The 20,228-nt window shown below is 49.0% G+C and overlaps 1 protein-coding gene across 1 annotated transcript in view; it reads right to left on the reverse strand.

Annotated features, from left to right (window-relative positions):
- Positions 1-10,917: 10,917 nt before the first annotated feature.
- The window catches only part of LOC149360505 (sodium-coupled monocarboxylate transporter 2-like), a 169,378-nt gene continuing 160,067 nt past the window's right edge, over positions 10,918-20,228 (reverse strand). The window contains exons 12-15 of the mRNA XM_089572358.1: positions 19,013-19,185; positions 17,453-17,553; positions 11,073-11,173; positions 10,918-11,007 (exon numbers count right to left, since the gene is read on the reverse strand). Of these exons, the coding sequence (XP_089428484.1) occupies positions 10,918-11,007; positions 11,073-11,173; positions 17,453-17,553; positions 19,013-19,185 (465 nt within the window). The remainder of the gene's footprint in view (positions 11,008-11,072; positions 11,174-17,452; positions 17,554-19,012; positions 19,186-20,228) is intronic.

A 20,228-nucleotide genomic window follows, 5' to 3' on the forward strand; every position in this document is an offset into this window, starting at 1 on the left:
CCCATCAACCGTTCAGCGTAAGGTGTTTTGCATTGGCAGGAGACTAGCACTTGTTTGGTTTTGCCGTTGTTTTTCTTCTACCTTTATTACTATCCTAATGATGAACCACAAATTAAAAAAAAGACATCCCCCACGCTCTTGGTTTCAGTTACTGTTGGCTTCTGTCGTATGTCACAACGAGCAGTTCTTTCCATTCGATTGTCTGCAAAATTATTGAACAAGGGCCTCGAATCTGGCAGTCTTGATACAATAGGTAGCATAACAGGGTTCTCGCACAGCTTCCGCCCTCACCGTTCGGTCACGTTCCTACGGGTCACTCGCGGTAATACACGACGTACCACATCCGATGGCAGGGGCGAGGGTGGCGCTGGTGAACACTCTCACGGTTCGCTTACACTAGACTTAAAATAGCCCCGAAAGCAGAATATTGGACAGCCATCGCCGTAGCGCAGTTCGTAGAGCACCGCGCACGAAATTTGGAGGTCGTGGATTCGGATCCCACCAGCGGCATGTGGCTGATTTTTTTCCTGTTCCGCTTTTATTATTCTGCCATAGTTGAAAACCACCACAAATTAGGAAAAAAATCCCCTACGCTCCTTGGTTTCAGTGACTGCTGGCTTCCGTCATGTATGGGATTGGTCTGTCTGATCAGACGAAGCCTGAGCGAGAGAGAGAAAAACTTTATTGAGGCAAGTGTGTTTGACCCCCCCCCCCCCCCCCCCCCCCCCCTCCATTGGTTCCCTGGATCACCGCACGGTCCCACTCTACGTCTAAACTTTCATTTGGCGTTCGTCCATGACGTCGGCACCCCGAATCACCGCAGCAAGCTACGATGTCGGGTCCAGGGACGAAACCACGACCTCCCAGTCCTCCCAACTTGTTAACGTGGGCTGTCCCTGCGGGAGAGGATCAGCAGGGCAGCCGAAAAGAATGTGGGAGAGTGTGGCGTGAGGGTCGCCGCACAGGGTGCATGCAGGGGAGGTGCCACAGTAGTGGGATAGCAGCTGAGGGGATGAGAGAGAGCGGGTCTGGAGGCGTCTCCAGAGGATCTGTTGGGAGGGAGCGAAAAATTGACGGAGATACCTTTGGTTGCAGAGTCAAGCCTGTTTTGTAGCGTAAAGCAGAGACCTCACTGAGTGCGCGCTTTGTTTGATTCTTCGATTTTTTATGTCTTCGTGAGTTTTGTTTTGTCTTTTTGAGGTCGCACTCGCCCGACGACCAGCTGTGGATAACGCTTCAAATAAATGTCCACTGTTTCAAGTTGTCTCTGCTCCGCAACGGGTTGCCGAGTCAACGAGGCCTTCTGTGAAGCAATGAAAAGTAATAATAAAAGCCCGTACATTTTTTTCCTCGCGGAAAAAAAGAGGCGAGCGAAATTTGATACGCTACCTTATGGCAACACGCCCCATGTGGCCGCGCTCGCCACAGAGACAGCGGCTAGCCACGATCCGGTTAGAGCATGCCTGCTCTGATTCTTGTGCAGGGTAAAAAGTAAAATTTCGCATCACATTCAAAGTAAACGCCAGAGGATTCTAGCGGGGGGAATATTAGCGTATTAGCATAAGCGACTCGGGTAAGTCTGTCCTCCTTGACGCCACATAGGGCATCTATTGGAAGCATGTTCGGTCTCGCCACCTGCCGTTTGCAAGGCTAGATACTAGGATACCTGCACTCATTTAGGATGATAATTATTATCCAAAAAGAAAATAAATCCTGAAATCCTGAAATCCAGAATGCCAATTTCGTATCGGTGTGATACAGCGCAGCGTTACGGAAGTACGTGATATCGCAAGCGGAGATCGACACGATGACGACTATACTTCAACAAAATATAAGGCCTCTAATTCAAGTTGATCTTCTTTCTTTATTTCTGAATAGCTGAAGTGCGGCGGAGTTGACGCTGCGGATTTTACCTGCAGAACACGTTGTTCTGCAGGTAAAAATTGTTACAACATGTCCGTCCTCGACACAGCTTAATGTGTGCTGTCCGAGAAAAATCGATTCTTTTTTCGCAAGCCTCACCCAAGATAAGATAATGACTGGCTTGGCACCCTTTCAACACACCTCGGCTTGAACGATTGCTTCTAGTTTGCACGGCTGTTACCACGTGGCGCTTAACGCTGAATACTCAGAATGATCACGGGAATTCCGAATCTTTTGTACATCACGTTTTACTTGCCCGTTGAAAAAAGATGGTGTAAGCGTAGGAAGAACTTTATAGATCAGATTTTGTAGCCAGGAAGAACAGACTGGCGTGATAATCTCCATGTTTACAAAGAATCACTCGGGACTGTACAGTTTTCGCAAAATTCCCAGTTTAAAATGTCCCCACCGAGTTACGCAGTGTTCGCTGCTGGCGACAGAGAGAAGACACCAGTCACGAAATTTTGGCATGTTATGCAGATGAAACGGAAGTGCCAGTGCACATTTCAGCGCGAACGGAGAAATTAGCCAGTACCAGGTGGTCGAAATTTCCGGAGCCCTCCACTACGGCGTCTCTCATAGCCTTAGTCGCTTTGGGACGTTAAACCCCATAAACCAACCAACCAACAAAACGTATTTTAAAGTAGCGTTGGGACGCACAAATTAGGTGTGGCTCAGCAAGCCTGCAAGTTGCCGAGAAACAGTGTTGGAGTGAAAAAGCTCTGCCGTCGTGTTCAATCATGAGTCTGTGAATGAAACGGCTTCCTCGACAGCAAGCCTCCACCAGCGTCCGAAAGAAAAGGCACAATGATAGTGCAATGTGCGCGGGCGCAAAACCAACAACATCACGGCGGCCGCGTATGCTAATGATTCCCACAAAATCAAACGCTTACCCAGAAAGGACAGCGGGGATGAAGGCCTTCCCTGCATCTGCTTCTGGGCTCTCGTCCTGGCTGCAAGGTTCCCGTGGAGAGCCAAAGCACGGATCCGGATTGGTAGCCACCACGGAATCGTGGAGAATCATCGTTTCGGCCGGCGAAAGCCAGGCTGGACTTCCGGGCTCCAAGTGGACTTGTGAGGCGACACGACCGCGCTGCCCATCGCTTGGCAGGCGTCACGTCCACAGGCACTCCAGGACACATCGGAAGGTTAAAAATGAGCGACTGCTGTCTGCAGAGAGGATTTTTTACGGCCACAGGGCTTGAAGAGCCCAACTTCTGTTCGGAACTCAAACGGCCGGCTTGAGAAGGTCTTATCGGCGCAATCTTTTTCCTACTTTGCGCAAGCTCCACGGGCCGTGCGCACCAGCGCCCTTCACGGAGTTTTCTGCGGGTATTTGCCGCGGAAGTTGCTCCGTGAGACCGCAGACAACTGTTCATCAGACGATGCTAGCGTCGCCGAGGCGCCAACAGTATCGTTTTTCTTATTGGCCTGTGCTGTATGGTGGTCGCTGCAGCTCTCCGAGGCGGACGCTGGCGCAAAAGCCTGATTCGTAGTAATGCTTTTGACCCGGCTCTTAATCTTCGCCCCTGGTGTGTGGCCGTCTGAACGAGCTTTTGCTTTCTCTTGCTTCCCGCATCTTTTTTAGGCACCTGGCACGCCTCGCTCGCTAGCAGTTCTATTGACGAACTTGTTTTCGTTCCGTCGTCGATCTGCATGCCTGCAGATCGACGACCATCGGAAACGCAGGGGGGTCGCGTTGCCAAGTGGTACCGCAACAAACGACCTCAGCGGGAAATAAGGTGCTCCTTCGTCCGGCATAGTGGACGCCCGAGGAAATATTCTGCGGAGTTCTAGAATGGGGATGAAGTGGCACCTCCATCAAACGTAAGGGCACTTGTTTAAGGCCAGAAGGCAGTCGTAAAGCAGTGTTCAAGACGGCGGCAGCGCGGCGTGGAGATAGTTCGAACCGCGGTTGTTGTTGTTTTCACCTGCTGACATGTCACATACCCACGAAGGGAGATTGGCTATAGTTTGGGGACGAATGCCAGAAATATTGGTTGCAATGATGGCAAAATTCAGGGGAAGGTTAGCGTGCATGAGGCGTGCAGTTAAATAGAAGAAAAAAGTAATAAAATGGAAACGACCACCAAATTGATTTTAAATAATTCAACAAGGGCACTTAAAATCTTGAACTAGTTCGAGTACAGTTATTGGAATCTGCCGCTTTCGGCAAAAAATTCTTGAAGATAAGTCAAAAGAAGGGCTCAACGCAGAATCCCTGGAGTTCGCACAGAAGGGGAGAAGAACGGGAACACCAGCAGTGCTACGTTTCGCCTTCGTCGTGAGGAAAAATCGGCGCGGTCGCAGCGGAATGCCGACGAGTCATGGAAGGCACGCGGGGTCAACGCCTGGATTAGCCACGGAAGCGGCGTCAGTAATTCACCCCGCAACTAGCCAGCGCAGCTCTGCAGTGCACCCTCACCAAGGCCAGCAGTACTTGACTTCCCGAGGGGCCCGGGAATCAGCTGAGTCCAGTCACCAAGTTTGACAGCAGCATCCGTCTTCCAGGAGGAAGTTAACAGCGACCGTTTCCCCTACACCGCGTAGACTTGCACGTAGCCTGGACCCTGCACGTGCGACCACATGGAAAGCGCGGGAACGCCGCTCGTGGACATTCCAGCTTCTGCGTGACGTAATGGAATCCTCTCTCTCCCAACACTTGACGGGGGCGTGTTTCCTCATGAGAGAGTGTGTGATGGGTGCCACAGTGAACTTTTCAGGACACTCCTTCCTCGACAGGCCCGGCCCCCATCTAGGGAGCCCAAGGAAACGAAACGCTATAAAACTGGGCGCCGAGTACGGCCGAGTAGCTCCTCGTCATCAAGCTCCTTGTCATCGAGGCTCTCTTACTGAGACATTCCCTCAGTTACTGTTCGTACATAATGTAATTTTACGTGTATAAAGTATTACTTATACTTGTTATAATCGTATAAAGTTTAATTTTGCTTGTATAAAGTTCTTGCTTTTCCCGTAACCTCGACTCCGTCCTCCCTCATCCCCTCTCCGGGCCGACCATGCCACGTGATTCGCAACAGCAGGCAGATCTCGCGCATTGGGCGCAACCGTTCTCCGCTTACGTGGCAGCACCGGAAGACGTCCTGCGCGGCGTGATCCACGGTGTAGACCCAGGTACCCCTCCTGAAGAACTCAAAGCACACTTACGAGTCAGAACTCAAGGAGTGACCATACTTCAGGCAAGGATGCTTGGAAAATCCAAGACGGCAGTGCTCACGTTCGACGGCCCGGTCTTGCCGAAATTCGTCATATATTACGGAGGAGAAGTACCATGCTACCAGTACCGCCCCACTAGGCAAGTGTGTTACGTCTGCTTCCAGCAAGGACACCGCTCCGACGTCTGCCCCACACCGAACATTATTGTGTGCGGACTGTGCGGAGTTTCAAACCCGCCCGACGACCACGAGTGCGCGCCCAAGTGCATAATCTGTGGCGAGGCACACCGGACCGGATCCAAGGAGTGCCGAGAGAGATTGAAAAAAGCAAGACCAAAACCCACAGGAGGCAGAGGACGGAGCGACCAACGCGGGCGACCACTCAAGCGATGGCTCAACTCAGAGGGAGAGACATCGAGGAGCCGATCGAGGTCCAACTCCTTCCCGCCTCTACCACCAGCCGGCCCACAGGAGGGGGAGAAGCAAGAGAAAAAGAAAAAGAAGAAGCTTTCCCAGACAAGCGGCGGCAAGGTGAGCTGGGCTTCTACCACTGCTTCGCACTCGGTAGGAAAGGGTAGTGACATAAACAACACAAACAACAAAGACAGTCGTGTCACAGAACCGAAGGACGCGAACAGCGATGCGCTCAGACGCGAGCTAGAACTGGCTCGAATCAAACAAAACGAGCTCGAACGCAAAGTTGAGGAACTCACAAAAACACTAAAGGAACAACAGCGGGAACTCGACACGACTAGAGCCCTTCCAAAACGACAACCACAGGCATCGAACGAAGGAGACCTTGAAACACGAATGCAACAGATGATGCAGCAGATGATGCAGGATATGATGCAGCAAATCCAATCGCAAATTCAACAGATGCAAGTACAATTCCAAGGGCAAATCTCAGAGATCAGAAGCGCTTTTAGAAAACAAAAACATACCGAAAACATTAGGGAAAGGGCGTACAACCGTCCAGCGCTAACAGCTTTCGCAAGCGAACAAGGCAACAGCAGTAACGCGTAAACATGATCAATACGTATCGGCAAGAACAAGAATACTTAGATATTTGGCAATGGAACTGCAGAGGCTACCGCAAAAAGCAGGCCCTCTTAAAACAATATATAAACACACAACTCACACCTCCTGATGTAATTGCGCTCCAAGAGACCGGAATCAAGCCGACCTTACAAGGGTACGAGGTTTACGAGAGTCAAAACGAAGGTAAAGCGGCCGTCCTAGTCAGCAAAACCATTACCGCCATCAGGCACGATACCATCGCCGACACCGACGTTGAACACGCGCTTGTTGAACTTATTCCGAAAAAGCGAAAGGGACGCAGCACGTTCTTACTGAACGTGTACAGCCCGCCGAGACAAAGAAAAGCCAAACTCTTCGAACTGTTTTATGGAGCGCACAAGCTGGCCAAAGAAAATGCACTCATCATCGTAGGAGATTTCAACGCCATGGACAGGAGTTGGGGATACCAGAAACAAGATATCAAGGGAAGAACATTAGTGGAAGTAGCGGAATACTTTGGCTGCAGTCTAATCACAGATCCTGCGACCCCCACGAGAATCGGGAATAGCGTGAGCACGGACACATGCCCGGACCTCACCTTCGTAAGGAACAGCAGGGAGTCACAGTGGGAAAACATGATGGAAAATCTAGGCAGCGATCACTTTATCCTCCGGACACGAATAGCATCCGACACCATAAGACGCCAGATTGGACAGGCGAAAATCACTGACTGGAACGCGTTTCGCGGGGCTTGCAACAAATCTGAAGGCGGTATCCAATCACTGGAGGAATGGAGCGGCATGCTGAGAGAAACGCGACAACGATGCACAAAAAGTCTAAGGAGAACGACAGCAACGCCTGAAGTAGACGCCCACCTCCTCAGACTATGGGAAACGAGACGCAGTCTCACCAAAAGATGGCGGAAGCAAAAACACAACAGGAAACTAAAACTAAAGATAGCAGAAATTACGGCAAAGGCGGAAGAATACGCGACGCAACTCGCGAAACAAAATTGGGACAAACTCAGCGACTCACTTAGGGGAACTCTAGGCACGGCCAGAACCTGGAATCTCTTAAGAGCACTAATCGATCCGACCAAAATAAAATCAGAAAACAATAAAGCCATCCACCGGTTCATCCACTCCTTCGAGGGATCAGACATCGCCCTACTGGAGAAGGCACGAGAAAAATGTTTCGGCGATCACAACCCCCCGCGATACCAAGGAACGTATCGAGGAGCCGAAAACGAGAAACTCGACCGCCCCATAACTGTGGAAGAGGTTTACGCGGCCATAAGAAACACCATCAGAAACACGGCAGCCGGAGCGGACAGAATCGACAACGCCCTAATCCGCAACCTGAGCGACGACCTCATACAAGAGCTCGTCACCTTTCTTAACAAACATTGGGAGGCGGAGACGGTTCCCGAAGATTGGAAACACGCCGAAGTAATAATGATACCTAAACCTGGTAAAGAGCTACAAATTGAAAACCTCAGGCCTATATCACTCACGTCGTGCCTTGGCAAGCTTTACGAACGGGTTGTGACTTTCAGACTGCAAAATTATATGGAAGACAACGACTGTGTACCACATACCATGTTCGGCTTCAGAGCGAAGCTCTCGACGCAGGACGTTCTCCTCCAAATACAAGAAGATGTCCTGCGAAACGTACCTCGGACGGGAGAAAATGTCATAATGGCCCTGGACATCAAGGGGGCATTCGATAACGTCAGCCACGAAGCGATCCTTACGGGCCTAGACAACCTGGATTGCGGACGCAGAATCCACGGCTTCGTCAAAGCCTTCCTGTCCGATAGAACTGCCACCATCGGCATAGGAGACCTTCGATCGGAAAAAATTCGCCCTCCAAACAAAGGAACACCCCAACGGTCAGTTATCTCACCCCTACTCTTCAACATCGCTATGATAGGCCTAGCTCGAAAACTAGAAAACATCGAAGGCATCAGGCATGCAATGTATGCTGACGATATAACAGTCTGGACAAACACGGGCTGTCTCGGAGAGAAGGAAGAAAGGCTACAGCCAGCGGCCTCTTGTGTAGAGCAATACCTCGCAGAAAGACGACTCTCATGCTGGACCGAGAAATCGGAACTGCTGAGAGTCTGGAGAGGCAAGCAAAACCGGACCGTCCCAACCAACGAGGACCTAAAACTCAACGTCTACATAGAAGGGACGCCCATACCCGAAAAGACAACAATAAGAATTTTGGGCATGTGGGTTCAATCCAACCAGCGCAGTACTCACACTTTTACCCTACTGAAAGCAACAACGCTACAAGTTGCACGCATGATCACCCGCATCACCAACAGGCGACATGGCATGCGTGAAGAAGACACACTAAAACTAGTCAGAAGCCTAGTAGTTAGTCGAATCACGTACAGCCTACCCTACCAGTGCCTCAACAAAAATGAAATACAACAAGCGGATGCCCTGCTACGCAAAGCGTATAAGACAGCGCTCCGACTACCACGCAACACGTCTACAGAAAAACTCATGGCCCTGGGATTACACAACACCTTTGAGGAGCTACGAGAGGCGCAGCTTGAGTCGCAAAAACTCAGGTTGTTGCAAACACCGACAGGAAGAGCGCTCCTGCAGAGGCTCGGATACCGCGAGCAGATGCGAGAAATGTCGAGGACGGCAACAATCCCCGACGAGCTTCGCAAGACCCTCAAGGTAGCGCCAATACCAAAAAACATGGATCCCAACCTCCATCGAGGCAGAAGAGAAGCGAGGGCCGAATTCATTGAGAAAACATACGCTCCTCAAGCCACGACCGTGTATACAGACGCGTCTTGGAGAGGAGGAGATACCAAAATCGCTGTAGTGGCGGTGGTCGATTCGTCTTTACGCGAAATGACCAGCGCGTCTCTCCGAGGCTGCACAGCTGCAGAGTCCGAGGAAGTAGCCGTTGCTCTAGCGTTGGCGGAGGGCTATAGAACCGGGCGGTCACTAACAATACTTACGGACTCTCAAACAGCCTGCCGAAATTACATGAATGGCAGGATAGGTCGTCACGCGCTCCGTATACTCCTCGCAGCGAGTGACAGAATTAAAAACCGGGAAGAACAAAACGACAAGATCCGACACAAAATTGTGTGGGTACCGGGGCACACTGGGGTGGCAGGGAACCGAGAGGCCGACAGGATAGCTCGAGGATACATTACTTTCCGAGCTTCCGACGAGACCGCGGAACTCGCGCCAGCACCCAGGGAATACTCGGCCATACTACAAAACTATAGAGGCAGAAGAATGCGATATCCCCCACCGCACAAATCTCTCAGCAGAGAGGAAGCTGTCACTTGGAGACAATTACAAACAGGCTCTTTCCCAAACCTACATATACTAAACAAAATGCACCCTACGATATACACGAACAAATGTCCCTGGTGCGACGAAAAACCTACACTATACCACATCACATGGGCCTGCCAAAACATAGACGTGGTCCCCAAAATACAAAACCCGAGTGCGGAGCAGTGGGAGACTCTGCTGTCCAGCGACCGCTGCGAAGACCAACAAGGTCTGGTACAGCGAGCTCAACGGGCGGCAGTGGCCAGCGGAGCCCTGGACTGAGGGCAACCGACCACTGATTAGAGGCGGACGACTTCGACAGAGAAGGCTCCTGGGGGTAGAACCAAGACGTCTCTGAAGATGCCCCCAAACCGCAGGAAAAACCATTAGTGTAAATAAAGTTTTCCCTTCCTTCCTTCCTTCCACCTCTCCGGCGTATGCCTGCACTGGGCCCACACTACATTACATTTGTGATTTTTCTTGCAGGAGAAAAATGCAGGTATAAATGATTAAATAAGCCATGAGTAATATTCCGAGCGTTAGCTCTTTTAGTTCTTTCCTCTATTTTGCGCCATCGCCCTCTTCATCGTTGGCGTCCGCAGCGCAACCTTCCATCTGCCGCCTGCCTTGGTGAAAAGGTGGCGAAGAGGAGAAGGAAATATTTTCTCCTCTCTAAGAGGAGAGGATGGGGGGAGAAATGAGGGAGGGGGGAGATGTATAGTCGGTGGGAGGCAAGAGATCGCAAATCCTCTGAGAGAGTAATCCCGATATACTTTTATGGGAAGCGTAGGAAAAAAAGAGCAGGAGGCAGCAGCTGGCCTTGTAGTTTCGGCGTCCGTCTCGGCTGTTGGAAGTGGTTGTTTCAAAAGTCACCAAACCCACCACTAAAACGCACTGAAGAGTATCAGTGCTGTCTGATTTTGCGATAAAAAAAATCACAACACGCCTGCGAATTTTTTTATTTTTTTTTGCTGCAACATCACACCTAACGCCGAAACATCCGCGCTGCTCTCGTAAAAGTCCTCTTTTCTCAGCCCCACCATTGCTCTATTTCATTTGTATAGCTGATAGAAAGCCCCAAGCGCACGTCTTCCTGCAGTAATGAATCACAGACCGGACACAATTCCTCTACATATGGGCCCCAGCATGGCCTGGACCCGGGCGAGGCATGTCAAAACCACGCGTTTACAGGCCTAGTGGGCCAAAACTTGATTTTCGGTTCCAAGTTTTGCGACATCGTGCCCGCAGGGATCTCTGATTCGTATTCAATAGATCATAAAATGCACTCACGCAAAAGAGAGATACGAATTTAAAGTTTATTCTAACAAAAGTAGGAGAGCACACTTGTGGAGGTTTTCCCGTTGGCAGTACACCTCCTTCAGTCTGCTCCCGTCAGAATGGCAGGGCGAACGGAAGCCCCATTTCCGGTACACAGCCCCATTGCGCCCACGTAGCTCTTCCTCACAGAGCTTCCCTTAAGTACTTCCTTATACGTCCGTTTCCCGCAAGTTTCTAAGAAGCTCTTCATCTTCAGCGTTGTAGTTCTTGGCGCTTCCATTCGCTGCAAGCCTCGTGTCCTGTAGAAAATTCAATGGCGAATTGATTATTGGTGGATCACGAGATTCATCGCCTAATTACATACCTCCTCCTTGGGATCAGAGGGATCCGGCCCTGGTTTTCGCCACAACCTTACCAGCGCATCGCTGCACAATTTAGGCTGCTCTTTCTCACGGGACATTTCTCCTGCAGTGGCGTAAGAGGAGTGAAATATATGACATACGCTACAACACTTCGCAGTTGCTCCCATTGTACAAACGCCCTCGCCGAAAGCGACACTACCGCCCTACACATCCTCACCCGACAGAAAGCATGTCTTGAGTTGGACCATTTAAGAAAAGGGGCCCGAATTGAGCATGTCATTGAGACAGGTGAACTGAGACAGGTGAACTCCTCGACACGGATATGCACAAGATTTATACATACTGCTGCTCAGAATGGCCCCAAACGGCGGTCGCTGATCACGAAACCTGGAAACCCTCTCTGCATGAATGCGTATTCCTTCCTACGATCATAAACGAGCATAGACCACGATCACGAGCATAATCGTGGTTTACGCCACGATCACGAGCGTAAACCATCAATGAGTACACCACAATCATCATCATCAGCCTGACTACGCCCACTGCAGGGCAAAGGCCTCTACCATGTCGGTCCAATTAACCCTTTCCTTCGCCAGTTGCGGCCACCGTATTCCCGCAAATTTCCGAATCTCATCCGCCCATCTAACCTTCTGCCTGCCGCCCCCTGCTACGCTTGCCTTCTCTTGGAATCCCCTGCGTTGCCCTTAAGGACCAGCGGTTATCTTGCCTTCGCATTACATGCCCTTCCCAAGTCCACTTCTTCCTCTTGATTTCGACTAGGATGTCATTAATCCGTGTTTGTTCCTTCACCCACTCCGCCCGCTTCCGATCTCTTAACATTACACCTATCACTTTTTTCTTTCCATAGCTCGCTGCGTTGTCCTTAAATTAAGCTGAACCCTCTTTGTTAGCCTCCACGTTTCTGCCCCATAGGTGAGTACCGGTAAGATACAGCTGTTGTATACTTTTCTCTTGAGGGACACAAACAAAATCCAATTTCTGATCCGCTTTCGAACTGTATAGGTGCTGCCACCAATTTGTAAACGAATTGTTTCAGAATATCCCCGTGCTCGGCAAACAATCTCGGACTTCTCAGCTCACCCCCTTCCCCCCGTGTAGAGTATATAGCAAACCGCTTTAATCTTCCGGTTAACCTCCCTCCCTTTCCTCTTTCTCCTCCTCCTCCTCATCCTCCTCCACCTCTCAGCTCAGAGGACACAGTGCGCTGGCATGTCCAGCATTCTTGGACGAAAATTTTGAATGTTGGGATATTGTAAGCTACTGTTGCGGAAACATGGACGGCAACGGTCCATTCTCCCGGTGTGCAGCAAAATCGTTCTTTTAAGAATTTTCCATCGCTCGCGTCGAGCAGTTAAGACGTTAAGACTGGCATAGAAAGTCAATGGGGAGGATTTTTGACGACAGTAAAAATGCTAATAGCAAAACAATTCAAGCCGGTCCGCGGGAGGTATATTATAGTGAAATCTCACAATATACGAAAACTTGCGTTCATAAACTTTTTACCGGTGGAGTTATTTTTGTCCAGAATTTCTCGGTATTAGTGGCCATCAGGACATGAGGACATGAATAGAAACGCAAAATCGCTCACGATTTCTGCTACTGATGTAAATCCGGGACTTTCCACCGTCTGGCGTGAATTTCACAGTTCACATGAAAACCGCAAGTACGAGGTCTGTTAGAAAAGTATCCGACCTTTGGCCGAAGAAAAAAAACTGGCATAACTGGAGCGTTGGAAACCTAATAACTTTCAAAGTAGTCTCCTTGGGGCTCCATATACATCTCCCATCGGTGCTGCCATTGTTGGAAGTATTCCGAAAGGCTCTTTTCGGAATGGAATTTAGCTCTGCCGTCGTTGCAGCCACAATGTCCTTTCTTTTCTGAAATGGCGCTCCTTCAATGGCCTCTTCATTTTAGGAAACAGCCAGAAGTCGTAGGGGGACATATCAGGAGAGTAAGGAGCCTGTTGAACTACAGGAGTCTGGTTTTTCGACAGAAAAGTCTGAATCAAATGCGAGGAATGTGCAGGAGCAATGCCGCGAGGGATGCGGCAATTTCTTGTTGACCTCAATTCCGGTCTCTTGCGCCGCACAGCACCACGTAGGCGATGGAGGGCATCCCTTTAGTACTATTTAGTCATTCTTTGCTCCTGTGGGGTGCGTACTCGTGGTGTGCCACACAGAGGGAGTCAAAAAAGCAGTCAGCATCACTTTGACATTGCTGCGCACTTGGCGCGCCTTCTTTGGTCTTGGTGACGTGGAATGCGTCCTCTGTGACGACTGGGATTTGGTTTCCGGGTCGTACCCGTACACCCAAGACTCGTCACTAGTGATTACGGCGTCGGTGAAGTCAGGGTAACTGTTTGTGGAATCCAGCATCTCCTGTGAGACTTCAACACGAAGCTGCTTTTTCTCCACCGTCAGCAGCTTCGGCACGAATTTCGCCGCATCTCTCTCCATGGTCAAATCTTCGGTGATAATGGAATGTGCAGAAAAATTGCTGATGTCCACCTCTTCCGCAATTTCTCGGATAGTCACACAACAGTCCCGCATCACCACAGCGTTCACTTCGGCAATTACCTGGTAATTTAGGCATGTTGATGGCCGACCGGAGCGTGGCTCTCTCTCCACGGATGTGCGGCCGTCTTTAAACCAGTTGCACCACTGCTTAATCTGTGTGCTGCTCATAGCATCATCACCGAAAGCCGTCTGAACATTTCGAATGGTTTCCACTTGGCTATCGCCAAGTTTCTGGCAAAATTTGAGGTAGTAGCGCTGCTCCTCTCGCTCCGCCATTTTCCTTGCAACAAAAAACCGACGAGAGCACTGCGTACTGCCTCACTCAAACGCTGCTTCCCAGCGACTGACGCTATCGGCAGGCGGGAAAAAATTCGTGCATGCGCACGAGGGTTCAAGGTCGGCTGCTGTAAGCGCGCTTGTTTCACATCCATCAGGTGTTCGCAAAAAAAAATAAAGTCGGATACTTTTCTAACAGACCTCGTATCCGAGCAAGGAAAGTACAGCTGTTTTCCAACAGCTCTGATGAGACCATTTCAATCTCCCCAATCTTAACGAGTGCGTAGGACTTCTGTCGCGACGCAGTAAACTCAGGTGCTAATGAGCCTTCAGTACAAATACTGCACACTGGGCGTGCCCAGCCTCCCTTCCAGCGCCGTCATCCCTGAAGGCCCTACCACTGATTCAATGTCTTAGGAGGCGTTCCACACAAACCATCTCATACTCGCCACGCTGCAACATTTGCTTTAAAACTCCGATCCTACTTCTCGTACAGATAGTTCGCGCCTCCAGTAGCGCAATCCCCAACGCATTTTGCAATCGCTACTCTCAGAGCCCGTCACAGGTGGGCTAGGAGAGTATAGTAGTAACAGAACAATAGGTAAAGGATACACCTGGGCGTTCTCAATAATAATCTGTTCATAGCTGGAAGCTGACATGTTAGTTTGGTTTATTGAGGTTTAACGTCCCAAAGCAACCCTCAGGCTATGAGGGACGCTGTAGTGGAGAGCTCCGGAAATTTCGACCACCTGGGGTTCTTTAACGTGCACTGACATCGCACGGTACCCGGGCCTATGGAGTTTCGCTTCGATCGAAATTCAGCCGCCGCGGCCGGGATCGAACCTGCGTCTTTCGGGTCAGCACCCGAACGCCATAACCACTCAGCCATCGCGGCGGCTTTGATGCTTGTCCTATACTTTGAAAGTTATCTTTTAAGGGCTCTCATTATTGGCATCGATTCATTATTGGTGTCGATTCTGGAGTTGCAGAGGAGTTCCAGAAGAACAGGCAGGTCATTGGGGGGCTAGGTAAAGAACAGCTCGGTGCATTCATCAGCAGCGGAGATCGCGTCGAAACTATTTCTCATGCCTGCGACAACCGTATGTGCTAATCATTTTGCGCTTGTTGAGCTATACCAAGAAACTGCCATTCATAACTGCTTCAAATATAGGATTTTTGGTCGGTACAAATGCCATTTATTCGCAAGCCACACTGCAGCAGCTTATGGAAATCCACAAGAGTGGCCCGCATCGTGGTGAGCAAGCAAAACCGAATTCATAACGAATTTCTGATGAACGATTATATTTAAGCGTGGAATCAATCAGCCAGACAACTGTAGCATGGGGGCATATTCGAATATCTGTAGATTTAGAATGTTCGGTCGAATAGTAGAGTATTGGATATTTTATTCGATCCGTATGTTCAGTATTCAAAGTCTAAGTCGATAAGCGAAGCCTCAAGAGGTAAACGATTCTGGCACGATTGATTCGTGTGGTTGTCGTTCCGCGTACCTCAACCGAGATGGACACTTCCTAGGCGTACACGAAACGTGCCCGCGTACCCGCGCCTATGCAGGGGTCAATCTGCGCAAAGCAGCAGCCGCAGGCTCGAGCGCGGAGCCCAGATCTGTGCTCGTCACGTTGCTGCGCAGATGCGACCCGGAACCGGTACGGCAACGTGCATTAAAGGGTGAGGTAGTACCTATGCGGAGTCAACGGAAAGGATTATGGGAAAATTGCTTGCTCCCGTAACTTTCGATACCAGCTTTGTCCCCTGCTTGCATTCCTCACCGCATTCACTGTGTTGATTTCTGTAATTCTACTAATTTGTGTGCGCTGCAACACCGCTTATTGCACGTCAACATCTCAGGACCATTGCGACGTTGACTACTTTCCTTCGTGACGTGTTCGCACACCAACTGCAAGCTGCAGTGCAACCGAAGTAAACATGGGACGAGGCTTTCTCTCAGCCCCCCACGCGCGAATCAACAAAATGCGGTTTGTAAGGTGTTTGTAAAACGCGGTTTGGTGTCGCCAGACATTCTGGACAAGCCAATTTTTTTTCTATAAAAAGTTGTTTTTTGGGCGCAATTTTTTGCACACCATACGTTTGCACAACAAAAATCAATATATCCGCAGATTCCCTCTCTTCTGCTGTTTATTGTAAAAAAAAACAGCAATTTAGTTTTGAATGGAACTTTTAACTACTCGGTGCGAGCGGAGGACAAACTTCAAAAGCAAGATTCTGCTATGCACTTGAACATTTAACCATTCGAATCGATATGTTCATAACAGTATTTTATAATATTCCACAGTTGACTCACAAATAAAAGTGATGACCAGCAAAGCTCGTCTTGCAATAGATTTCTGGCCAGATTAATGGGCCTATTTATTTTGTTACTTGTTTACAATATTTTGAAGCATCTTATCATTATTGCATGCATGCAGGGAATGATGTATTAATGATCCGTTTATACGCATCGTGGAATTTCACTAATGTACGGATTCTCTTCGGCTCCACAAACCCTGCGTTTACTTATCTGTTGAATTTCCTCTCCTCCTGGAAGAGCCTTATCTGCAGTGTTTCATAAATAACCAAAAAAATATATATTTTCCGAAAACCAACCTGCGCCTTGTGATGATTGACGTCTAAACAATGTCTTTGTTAGCTCTGATTATCTGATCTTTTTAAAACGCTGTTGATAGACCGACAGGTAGTCAGGTAGTGCCGTCCTCAATTGCGGATTCGTTTAGGAGTATATGCTTATGGCTTAGCTAAATGTCAAAGCATAGCAACAGTTTAGCGCATATTCTCAGCGTCGCGTTGTCTATTCCTCTCACGTTGTGTAATCTACAGTCATGGGCAGAAGTTTTCGGAATGCAGGTCCGCGGGAAGAAAAAACGTTTGCGTTGCCTCGCTAGAGACTAAGATGGTATACTTCCACCAGCTGGAACACGCAAGTCTCGCCACGATTCTATGCTTTACATTGACCTGTTGTGGCTAACCACTCCGCATTAATGTTTTATGCGAAGCATACCACTTTAGCTACCACTTCAGCCCTTCACCGTGGTTATGCGCCTCCAAATCACGTGATACATGACGTCACACCACGTGACACGATGACGTCACGACAGTAGAGAAACGGGGCCCACCTCGCGCCGTCGCTGTGGTTGTGCGCCTCCAAATCACGTGATACATGACGTCACACCACGTGACACGATGACGTCACGACAGTGGAGAAACGGGGGCCCACCACGCGCCGTCGCTGTGGTTGTGCGCCTCCAAATTACGCGACACAATGATGCTTCGCATTCTCCAGGCTTAACCAAGTTAAGCCTCAGCCCTTTTTTTTCTGCGAATCCGTATCCCGCAAACTTTTGTCCATGTTTTGTTTTCTTTTTGTTTTCTCTCCTTGTTGTTGCTGCTTAGGCTGAATTTTTATGTATTCCCACTCCCCTCTGTAATGCCTTCGGGCCCTGAGGGTATAATAAATAAATAAATACATGGCACCCCCCGCTACACGTGGTAAAGTGAAAACCTAGGTGTGTACATGCGAACGGCACGGATACCTGTGAGGGCGCTGAAGGTCACTCCAATTATGACAGTCGCGAAAACAGCGAGAAAGCTGCTCCACAAGGGCGACAGACGAAAGAATGACGTTGCCCTCGACCTGCAAACAGAACAAGAGCAGAGGGACTGCAATGCTTGCGTGACAGACAGCTAGAGTTCGGGTCTTGCACGTTTGTATTTCTCTGGCGGCGGTCGTGTGGCCGCATGCTCCCATTCCGTTGGAACACGGGGGAAAACATACAAGAATAGTCATTACGAGCAGTGACTGTTCTGAAGTGACCTGCAAGCCTTGTTGCTCTTCCTGTACACCGTGCTTGTGTGTCTGAAAATTAATACGAAGCACGCGCCTGAACAAAAATTGCGCTGAGTTGCACGCGCCGCTGATAGCGTGAACGTCAAAAGCGTTGTACCGGTCATCAGGGTGTGGCACGTTTGCCCTTACATGCGCATCGGCTGGAAGAGCTTGACGCGATTAAAGTTGTTCTCCGTTCTCGGGCTCCGTTTTTTTTTTTAAGGCACCATATACGGCTTTTGAGGAAAGTTTTCCTTGGCATAAAAAAAAAAAACACTTCTATTATCAGACTCCTTTTCAATGGTTTTGATTTTGAAACGATCATATTTTCCGTCGCCACGATTGCCTTCAAGTAAAAACAAGCGTAATCTAGGAGCTCACTGTAGTGAGTGCATTCATGCTGTATTCGACTGCACCGAGAAATACTGCATGGATAAGAAACAGACAACAGGATACCTGGATTATACGGACAACCACCACCTAGCTTAGATTTATGTTGACGTTTCCTTTGGGCACCCACATTAGTTAGATTAGATTAGATATTGCGCGCGGCCCTGAGTTAATGCGAGTTAGAATAGCCTGTGTCGATCAAAGCACGGACAGGCTCCAATAAATTAATACAGCCACCCCCCGCACTGTGTGACTTTCACGCATATTCTTCATGCTAAATATATAGCAGCTTATTCAACTTCCTGGTTAACAGAGCTAACAAGAGTTTAGGAGAACTCGTGAGATGCACTTAAGCCAGCGTAAGGTACTAATGCATACCGGGTGGCTAATGTGGACTGACGTACATTTTAATCTCTTTTCTTTCTGCCTTCGCTATTTCTTAAATATATTTCGGTAAGATATTCAGCTCCACCCTACCTACGTGAATCATTTTTGCCGTAACACCGGCACTGCTACCCTAAAGAACAGAAGTTATCAGTGCTTGAGGGTTTCATAGAATGTCGCAGACTTCAAAATATTTTAGATGACAAGAAGATGGCACTTTTTGAAGCACCAAACAAAGTGAACAAAAGTAGAGGAGGAGCTTCAGTTCGCTAGTCTATGTTTCGTCTAGAGCGCTTGTCTTCGTCAGGAGAGACGAGGAGGACTCCAGATTCGCTCTGCCCAGACGAATACAAGTCCTGTGGAGGAAACTTTCACAATAAGAAAGGCAAGTTTAGAAAGGTATTACTCATTAAAACACCACATGAGTGCGGCCATATGACAACTCAACAATGTGGGTTTCCCGTAAATCTATTGGCCTGAAAGCCAGACTTACCCCGCGTTTGGTGGAGCGTAAACTGTGCTTGAAACTGAAGAACTAGCATTAAGATTACTTGAGCAGTAGTCCACGGACACCGGCATTCTCGGTGGCTTCTCTCCGGTTCGAATATTTTCTGCCATATTCCAAAGCTGGTACACCATTGTAATAAGGGTTGCTACACCAGCGCCCTGCACAAACAGCGTTGAATTATCTTTTACGGTATCGATGGCCAATCAATTAAAGTTCATTTGCAGTGAGCGCACACGTTCAAACATTTTTAATAAAGGTGCTCAGCAGGACACCTGTACACAAGTTTTAGAAGATGGTTTGGTTTATGGAGGTTTATTGTCCCAAAGCGACTCGGGCTATGAGGGACGCCGTAGAGAAGGGCTCGGGAAATTTAGACTACTTTCGACAAATTTTGACTACAGAGTAGATGGGCCTCTAATATTTCGCCTCCATCGAAAATTGACCGCCGTGGCCGGGATCAAAACCGCGTCTTTCGGGTCAGCAACCGAGCGCCACAACCACAGAGCCACTGCAGTGGCGCAAGTTTTAGAAGAGGCAACAACTCGGGGGACGCGGGGGTGCAAGTGCAAAAGCTCTGAAATTAACCGCCTCTGTTATGCGCCTACGAGTAGAACGTATTTGAGAATTATTTCTCGGCTTTCACGGTCAAACGAAGAAGTATTATCTTAAATGGGCCATTTACGGTAAAGGCTTCCACACGGAAAAAGATTAGAAGACAGTAAGAGTGTGTCAAGCATGCTTACCTTAGAATGGACGAAAGGAAACAGCACAGCCAGGACGCACAGGCCCACAAACGGCGCCGTGACGGCGCTGCATATAAAGAGTATGATCTTCAGAAAAAGCACGGTGTCCAGTATTAAAGGAAAGGCTACTAAGGCAAATAAACAGCATTCACCGGACGCAATCAAAGCCATATGGTGAGCCCAAGGCAAACTTCCATTTTAAGTTGCTACCCGTCTCATTGTCCTGCACAGCTCAGGCTACGTCTCACCGGCATCATGTGGAAGAGAAACAGTCACTTCCTTGCTAACCGTCACACACGCCTAAAGCGCAGAAGGTGCAAAAAAAAATGAGCTTAAAAAATGTTCACATCTACACATTTCAAGTTAGCTTATGCAGTTCAATTATACAGGTTGTTTCAGCGAAACTGAACCGGAATTTTTTACTATATAGCCTTTGTGAGGTACGAAGACGGCTTCTA

Source organism: Amblyomma mixtum, chromosome 2 (assembly GCF_055824585.1).
Source record: "Amblyomma mixtum isolate Tamu chromosome 2, ASM5582458v1, whole genome shotgun sequence".
NCBI lineage: Eukaryota > Metazoa > Arthropoda > Arachnida > Ixodida > Ixodidae > Amblyomma > Amblyomma mixtum.